This window comes from Sus scrofa, chromosome 2, assembly GCF_054392235.1.
Source record: "Sus scrofa isolate SSC_HxYL_T2T_F1_AM1 chromosome 2, Sscrofa_HxYL_maternal_Yorkshire_Landrace_v2.0, whole genome shotgun sequence".
Classification (NCBI taxonomy): domain Eukaryota; kingdom Metazoa; phylum Chordata; class Mammalia; order Artiodactyla; family Suidae; genus Sus; species Sus scrofa.
Window position 1 is genome coordinate 62,261,619 of NC_139384.1, and position 9,787 is coordinate 62,271,405.

Sequence of the window (9,787 nt, forward strand, 5' to 3'; positions counted from 1 at the left end):
AAAATCAAATACCTCAGAATACACCTGACCAAAGAGGTAAAGGACCTATATGCCAAGAACTATAAAACTTTAATCAAAGAAATCAAAGAAGATGTAAAGAAATGGAAAGATATCCCATGTTCCTGGATTGGAAAAATCAATATTGTGAAAATGGCCATCCTACCCAAAGCAATCTACAGATTCAATGCAATCCCTATCAAATTACCCAGGACATTGTTCACAGAACTAGAACAAACAATCCAAACATTTATATGGAACCACAAAAGACCCAGAATCGCCAAAGCAATCCTGAGAAACAAAAACCAAGCAGGAGGCATAACTCTCCCAGACTTCAAGAAATACTACAAAGCCACAGTCATCAAAACAGTGTGGTCCTGGTATCAAAACAGACAGACAGACCAATGGAACAGAATAGAGAACCCGGAAATCAACCCTGACACCTATGGTCAATTAATCTTTGACAAGGGAGGCCAGAACATAAAATGGGAAAAGGAAAGTCTATTCAGCAAGCATTGCTGGGAAACCTGGACAGCTGCATGCAAAGCAATGAAACTAGAACACACCCTCACACCATGCACAAAAATAAACTCCAAATGGCTGAAAGACTTCAATATACGACAGGACACCATCAAACTCCTAGAAGAAAACGTAGGCAAAACACTCTCTGACATCAACATCATGAATATTTTCTCGGGTCAGTCTCCCAAAGCAATAGAAACTAGAGCAAAAATAAACCCATGGGACCTCATCCAACTGAAAAGCTTTTGCACAGCAAAGGAAACCCAAAAGAAAACAAAAAGACAACTTACAGAATGGGAGAAAATAGTTTCAAATGATGCAACTGACAAGGGCTTAATCTCTAGAATATACAAGCAACTTATACAACTCAACAGCAAAAAATCCAATCAATCAATGGAAAAATGGTCAAAAGACCTGAATAGACATTTCTCCAAAGAAGATATACAGATGGCCAACAAACACATGAAAAAATGCTCAACATCCCTGATTATAAGAGAAATGCAAATCAAAACTACCATGAGATACCACCTCACACCAGTCAGAATGGCCATCATTAATAAATCCACAAATAACAAGTGCTGGAGGGGCTGTGGAGAAAAGGGAACCCTCCTGCACTGCTGGTGGGAGTGTAAACTGGTACAGCCACTATGGAGAACAGTTTGGAGATTCCTTAGAAATCTATACATAGAACTTCCATATGACCCTGCAATCCCACTCTTGGGCATCTATCCGGACAAAACTCTACTTAAAAGAGACACATGCACCCGCATGTTCATTGCAGCACTATGCACAATAGCCAGGACATGGAAACAATCCAAATGTCCATCGACAGATGGTTGGATTCGGAAGAGGTGGTATATATACACAATGGAATACTACTCAGCCATAAAAAGGGATGACATCATGCCATTTGCAGCAACATGGATGGAACTAGAGAATCTCATACTGAGTGAAATGAGCCAGAAAGACAAAGACAAATACCATATGATATCACTTATGACTGGAATCTAATATCCAGCACAAATGAACATCTCCTCAGAAAAGAAAATCATGGACTTGGAGAAGAGACTTGTGGTTGTCTGATGGGAGGGGGAGGGAGTGGGAGGGATCGGGAGCTTGGGCTTATCAGACACAACTTAGAATAGATTTACAAGGAGATCCTGTTGAATAGCATTGAGAACTATGTCTAGATACTCATGTTGCAACCGAAGAAAGGGTGGGGAAAAAACTGTAATTGCAATGTATACATGTAAGGATAACCTGACCCCCTTGCTGTACAGTGGGAAAATAAAAAAAAAATTAAAGAAAAATAAAATACTTCTCTTGAGCTTATTACTGGTGCTCTGGGGTATCTCTAAACAAAGACTGGGAATCACTATAACTTAAGTCTACATTTTAAATAAAAAATGTTGTCGGAAACATCGAAGCAGCAGTCATAAGCAATGACAGAACCTATCCAAAGCACAGATATAGGATCAGGCACCCAAGATAGAGGGATGCACAATGAAATGTTGAGAATAAGATCTCTGCTGAGAGATGGGAATAGCAATCTCTAAATTTATCTACCTCACTGTGGAACATTGGATTATAAATGTTGGGGAAAATCCATCTCTTTTAAACTAAAAATTATTTATTTTCATAAAGCAGAACCAAAGAGGAATGTCGAGCATACAATCAATAAGACAGTATTAGATTTGCCTACATTTTCCATTCTGCAAACATTCTTCTGGCCATAACTAAGCACATCTAACCAAGACAAACACATCTATGTTAAGTATATTTCCATTAAAAGCGTCTCTACATTAAAGTTTCATCTTTTTTTCTCTCTCATATTATTATTAAGACATTGCAGAAGACTCTTTTTAAAAGACCTTTAGCAGTTTCCATTGTGGCTCAGCCAGTTAAGGATCCCACATAACGTCCATGAGGATGCAGGTTTGATCCCTGGCCTCCCTCAGTGGGCTAAGGATCTGGCATTGCTTAGTTACAGATGTGGCTCAGATCCATTGTTGCTGTGGCTGTGGCAAAGGCTGCCATCCGCAGCTTCGTTTTGACACCTAGCTGTCCCGCACATGTGGCCATAAAAGATAAATAAACAAATTTCAAAAAATAAATAAAAGACCCTAAAATTCCTAAGTCTCTAGATATCATGGCAATCTAGCAAAATTCACATCCCATGCTGCACTAGAGAAGAACATCATCAGTGTAGACTGCAGTGAGTGCTGAAGCATAGTCAAAACAACAGGAAAAAAAAGTAGGAATGGTAAAAAACAAGAGCAAAGGAGAGTAAAGGAGAAGAAATAAAGGGATTGGGAGGTATGGATTTTTAGGAAAGGAGTAGGGGGATATTAATCAGGAAAGACAAAAGAAGGTATAGGGAAAAGAGGGAGAAAAAAGCTAAAATTGAGGAAAATAAGAACCCACTAAAGGCAAATATGCCTTTGATTTGCTAATACTACTCTAGAGGGCAGAATACAGCTGATATTGAAATGTATTAAAATGTGATATTTATTTTATTTATTCAACTTATCATTTGACTGACAACTATATGTCTAAAACTAAGCCGGAGAAAAAAGCAAATATACCTGTGGTCCCTTTTAATTAGCTGCGTGAGAAAGGAGTAATGTCAAGTCCTATACAAGTGGTTACATTGTTTCATTCCAAGAAGATACTTTTTTATATTAGGGTGTTCTTGTCTGTTTTCTTCAGTTTATGAAGTTATGTAGAAGTTACTGTCAACTAATCTTATGATATAAAGCCCTTCATAATAGTCAATGACTATTATTTTATCACAATGCTGTGTTATGGACAGACTAACATCAGTCCCTGAAACATTGTCTACATGTTTTATTAAAGGTCTTATGTTAAGAGTTCCCGTCGTGGCACAGTGGTTAACGAATCCGACTAGGAACCATGAGGTTACGGGTTCGGTCCCTGCCCTTGCTCAGTGGGTTAAGGATCCGGCATTGCTGTAAGCTGTGGTATAGGTTGCAAACGCAGCTCAGACCCTGCGTTGCTGTGGCTCTGATGTAGGTGGGGGGCTACAGCTCCAGTTTGACCCCTAGCCTGGGAACCTCTATATGCCGCGGGAGCGGCCCAAAGAAATACCAAAAGACAAAAAAAAAAAGTCTTATGTTAAAGTATGCTAGTCAATTCTGTAGCCTCAGCTCTCCAAGACAGAATTCTTCATTAAATTAAAAGTCAAGAGACAATACCACTCTTGGACTAGAAATGGGTAAGTGAAGGAAGTTTCACTGTCCCTTTTCTATAATGGTGAGCTTATGGCATATAGCGCCTTCCAAAGCTAAATTTGCTTTGAACCAATTATTTAATATTCTCTTAAAAGTATGCCTCTAAGGTAAAAACTAGGTTAGAATATCCTAATTTAATACATTGAGAGGAAGGGTTTCAAGAAATTAAATTAATTTGCTAAACCTGACATAGTAACTCTGTCTGCAGTTAAAGCTTAACAAGAGTTATAATGCCAAAGCATCATTTTAATGAGAAAGTAATTTTCCTTATATCAGTATTTCCTTCCTATCTAGAATCCACTTAAAGGCATATTCACTATTTCTACATCAGAAGAAGCCAAACCTTCCAATCCTAGTCTGAATCATTTTCTCCATGACACAGGTGTTAGAAAGTAAATTTCAAAGAGAATAAATAAAGTACTGAGTTGAGAGATCCTAGAACTTTGAAGCATGATGGTAGAATCTAAAATTTGACTCTAAATTCTGATTCTAATATGGGTGTTTTTGAGGGAAAACAGGACAGATGCTTTCATTTTTTTTTTCCTTTCTTTTTCTTTTTTTTTTTTTTTCTTCTTTTTACCTTTTCTAGGGGCCGCTCCCACGGCACATGGAGGTTCCTAGGCTAGGGGGTCCAATTGGAACTGTAGCCGCTGGCCTACGCCAGAGCCACAGCAACTTGGGATCCGAGCCGCGTCTGCAACTTACACCACAGCTCACCACAATGCCGGGTACTTAATCCACTGAGCAAGGCCAGGGATCGAACCTGCAACCTCATGGTTCCTAGTCGGATTCGCTAAGCACTGCGCCACGACGGGAACTCCGATGCTTACATTTAATGACACTAAAAATGTTATTTTTTACCAATATGGAAATGCAAGATAGAAAAATAAGGTGCCTTTTAAATTTCTATAATGAGATGTCTCTCCTCTTCTTTTCCAAGATGTGGAAGCATTGGATTTTCTGAAGCATGTGTCATTTCCCAGCTAATTTATTTATGCATTTTTAAACCACTCCAGAATGCATACATTTTAAATGAGCTTATATATAATTATATTTCTATTTTTGTAATGCAAAATATTTACTTACATAATGAAATTCGAGATAAATAAACTCCAAGATTGGTAGGAAGACAGAAAGACTGAGGAACAAATTAGAATGATTTTAGTCAAGCAGGAAAAAGCATAGAAAAGAAAAAAAATACATTTTTCTACTTCAGAAGTATATTGGTTACTTATTACCATTCAAATGATTAAATAAATTAAGCTAAATAAATAAAAAAATGGAAAATATTGGAGTTCCTATTGTGGCAAAGCAGAAATTAATCTGACTAGTATTCATGAGGTTATGGGTTCGATCCCCAGCCTTGCACAGTGGGTTAAGGATCTGAAATTGCCATGAGTTATGGTTTAAGTCACAGATGTGGTTCGTATGCTGCATTGTTGTGGCCGTGGGGTAGACCAGAAGCTGCAGCTACATTTCAACCCCTAGCCTCAGGATTTCTGGATGCCACAGGTGCAGCACTAAAAAACAAAAATTAATAAAAGAAAATATTAATTCTCAAAAGAATAAATCAAACTTTTTTTCTCAAGTCGCATTATTATGAACAGGAAATATATTAGGCCACTGGACAATTTAAATACCTTGAAAAATATGTGATTTAAAACTGTCCTGGTTGTGCCTATTAAATCAGATCATTAGGAAGAATGATAATGTAGAACCATCTATTTAACAAAAGCCTCAAAACCACATTTTTCTTTTTCTTTTTACAGTAGATCCTCCAGTATGGGATGGTTTTCACAAAACTTCATGGAATAGAAGTAAAAGTGCCAGTCTACTCCAAAAACTAATGGCTGGTATCTACTAACCACAGTAGTGGTTGAAAAAATTAATTACACAGAGTCAAACCAAATTTCATTAAATAATGACAATGCCAATACTAGTTCAACTGAATTAAATGTTTTGGAAGACCATAATCCTTATTTGCAGAATAATTCATTAGATAGTGAAATAACATTCAAAATACAATCAAAATCATATTTGACATTTTGATGTTTTTGAAGTGGTCAGTGTATAGAGTGTCAAAAGAGAGACTGTGCTGAAAACAGAGGAGTAGAAGAAATGAGTATTTCTTTTCCTATGACTGATCATAGCAAGAAACAGACAACTACATAGTCTCCAGTGGAAGGCAGAGTTTTTGAAAAGCACATAGATGTTTATGAAACCCCTATTTTACTCCCATTCAATTCAAAACCTTCTATTGTTCAAAACACTCTTATCTTTCAAATAATAAAATCTTCAAAAACCCCACTGTCAGCTTTCCAAATCCCAAAATGCCTCACAATTTCTGACTTGTGGATGATACTACTTTTAGACAGAAAATATTTAAATCCAAAGGTGATGATAAAGTCTCTCTGTGGTGCAGTGTGGATCAGTGGCCTCTCCAAAGCCCTGAGACGCAGGTTTGATCCCACAGCCAGAACAGGATTAAGGATCTGGCATTGCTGCAGCTGTAGCCTAGATTGCAATGCAGTTCGGATCTGATTCCTGGCATAGGAACTCCATATGCTGCAGGGTGGCCAAAAAAGAAAAAGTAAAAAATAAGATTGAAAAAAAATATATTCTTTTCTTCAAACTTCTAGCAGCAAATGTAGTTTCTTTAGAAGGTGGTTATTGAGCTGAGCACAAGCAGCTCCCCAGAGCTTTCTGTAGGGCTCCTGTGACATCTTTGTTTCTGAGGCTATAAATGAGTGGGTTGAGCAGGGGAGTGAGGATAGTGTAGAAGGCAGACACAGCTTTGTCCTGCTCAGGGGTATGGTAAGAGTGAGGCAGAACATAGGTATACATGGCGGCCCCATAAAAGAGGGTGACAACCACCATGTGTGAGGAGCAAGTGGCCACTGCCTTTCGCCTCCCCTCTGCCTCACTCATCCTATAAACAGTGATGAGAATCCTTGTGTAAGAGGCTGAGATGACAGAGAAAGGAATGAGGAGCATCATAATGCAGCAGATATACATGGATGTCTCATAGGCTGATGTGTCTGTACAGGAGAGCTTCAGAAGGGCAGGTACCTCACAAAAGAAGTGATTGATTTCCCGAGAAGAACAGAAAGGGAACTGCATGGTGATTGGTGTAAGCAAGAAGCCATCTATGGACCCTCCTAGCCAGGCCAACAACACAATCAACAAGCAGACCTTGCGGCTCATAAGGACAGGATAGCGCAGAGGGTTGCAGATGGCAATGTAACGGTCATAGGACATGAGTCCCAGGAGGAAGAACTCAGCCCCTGCCAAGGTCAAGTAGAGGAAATGCTGGGCAGTGCATCCTGCAAAGGAAATGGCCCTCTGGCCCACCATCTGGTCAACCAGCATCTTGGGCACAATGGTGGAAATGTACAGGATGTCCATTATGGAAAGTTGGCTGAGCAGGAAATACATGGGAGTGTGAAGGCGTGAGTCCACATGGATGAGAATGATCATGATGGTGTTGCTGGCTATGGAGATGACAAAGACCAGGAAGATGAAGACAAAGAGTAGCCAAGGGAAACGAGTATTGCTGAACAAGCCCAGGAGTACAAAGTCTGCATATATGGAGTAATTGCCCCACTCCATAACTCTGTAGGTTACACAAAAGAGATAAACATGATAGGTAAAGCTGTGCCAAAAGATAAATATTAGGTTTATTTAAAATGGGATGAGGCCACAGAGAAAACAAAACAAAATAATCACATCTCATTGGGTAATAGCCCATTTTTCTAATACTTCCTGTGGTTAATTCCAGTTATAATTTTCTTTAAGAAACTAGTGTTTAACTTTGGTTTCTAAGTAGACCCACCTTCATTCATGAAGCTCAAAACTTTTCGTTTCCTGGAAGAACATCCACAACAATATTATATTATGTTACACCATACCATCATTCATTTAAGGATGATATTCTTGATTTACTATTATTTCTTAACTTGGAGGTGTTCCCATTGGCTCAGAGTATTTATTTATTTAATTTTGTTTAAGCACAATCTTACATTGAGGTATACATACATAAAACAGATTACAATAAGGGTTCAAAATGGAAATATAGAAATATTCTAATCCCATCTCCTCTCCTGGGCAAAACAAATCTACAGCTACATGTGGAATAAATCCCTTTGAGAGGTACCTAAAAACTAGATGAACAGAGTTTCTATAGCAAAAGGTAAAAAGAAGGAAATCACTGAGATGGACAGGAGAAACAGATTAATGTTACATCAAAGAAAGAAACCACATCTCAGCAGTAGCAACAACCATCAGGCTGGATCGCAAAGATTTTTTTTTTTTTTTTTTTTCCTGAGGATCAAGGAATTTTATCTCTGCATTGGGTATCTCAACCCTCAGATCTTGCGTAGGACAGAGAAGCCCCATCCCAAATACTTGATTTTAAAAACCAAAATGGGGGATACTTCAAGGAAAACTATAAAACTACAGGGAATGGAAAGCTTGCTTTTAAAGAGCTTGCATGCAGACCCAATCCAAAAAACAGTCCAAAGCCACCATATTGAAAATTGGATGGACCTTTTTATTACTGATCTTGAAGTATGTACCAGAGAGGCAGGAGATATTTGGATACTCCTGGGGGACTGAAACATCTGTGAAATCCAGTTTTTGTGATCTCAGACTATCCTGGTGCTGGCAGTTGCCATTTCATAAATTCCCATCTAACTTGTTATTACCTGTGGGCATAGCCTACTGAGGGCCCCACACACTCCTGAGCCTCAGCTAGACCTCACACACAGCTGACCAATAACCTCACTCACCACCACCTTGAAGCCGCCATGGACATAATTTGCAGCCACTCTGAGGGGTAGCCCTGCTTACCAGTGCACCAGAGCAGTAGCTGGGGTTGTGGCCAGAAAAAAATTAACAATGGAAATAAGTATATTTTATTTAAAAAAATGTGTTTGCTACACAGAAGAGACTCACTTCAGAAGTAAGAACTCATTTAGACTGAAGGTAAAGTGATGGAAAAAATATTTTATGTAAATGGAAATTAAATGAAGATTGGTTACCTATACTCATATAAGACAAAATAGACTTTAAAACAAAGACTAGTAGATGACAATAAGGGCATTGCATAATGATAAAGGGATAAATCCAATAATAAAGTACATTTATAAATGTATATGTACCCAAAATAGGAGTACTAAAATATATAACGCAAATATTAATGGACTTAAATAGGGAAATTGAAAACAATAGAATAATAGTAGTAAATTATAACATTTCACTTACATCAATGCAAAATCATCCAGACAAAAAAATCAGTAAGAAAACAGTGGACTTAACCTGCACATTTTTCCATATACACTTAATATATATATAGAATATTTCATCTATAAGCACCAAAATACACATTTTTCTCAAGTGCCCCTGCAACATTCATCAGGACAAATGACATGTTAGGTCATGAGTCAAGTCTCAACATTCTTAAGATTGAAATCATATTAAGTCCCATCTCTAGCACAATGGAATAAAATTAGAAATTATGCACAAGAAAAAAAAGAGGGGAAAAAATGTGGAAATTAACAAACACCATGATACTTAACAACCAATGCACCATCAAATAAGATAAAGGAGACATTAAAAAAAAAAGCTAAGGACAGAAGACAACAGAAGTACAACACTTGCAAATGTATAGGATATAGCAAAAGCTGTGAGATGGAAGTTCAGAGCATAGCTGTATCTAAAGAAGCAAAAAATAAAAACTCTAACATTTGGAATGGATGGGAAACGGGATCCTACCGTACAGCAGAGGGAACTGCGTGTGATTGGGTCACTTTGCTGTACAACAGAAATTAAAGAAAAAGTGTAAATCAACTATACTTTAATTTTAAAAAGAAAAAAAAAGAAGCAAAAAACATCCCAAATATACAATCTAAATATATACCTAAAGAAACTAGAATAAGAAATACAAATAAATCCCAAAATTAGTAGAAGGGAGGAAATAGTAAAAATCAGAGTAAAAGTAAGTGAAATGGAGACTACAA

General features: G+C 37.7%; 1 protein-coding gene across 1 annotated transcript; it reads right to left on the bottom strand.

Annotated features, from left to right (window-relative positions):
• Positions 1–6,437: 6,437 nt before the first annotated feature.
• LOC100623406 (olfactory receptor 2T27) lies at positions 6,438–7,379 on the bottom strand. The gene has a single exon (XM_013987647.3). It carries the CDS (start codon positions 7,377–7,379, stop codon positions 6,438–6,440), a length of 942 nt encoding a protein of 313 aa, XP_013843101.3.
• Positions 7,380–9,787: the final 2,408 nt, after the last annotated feature.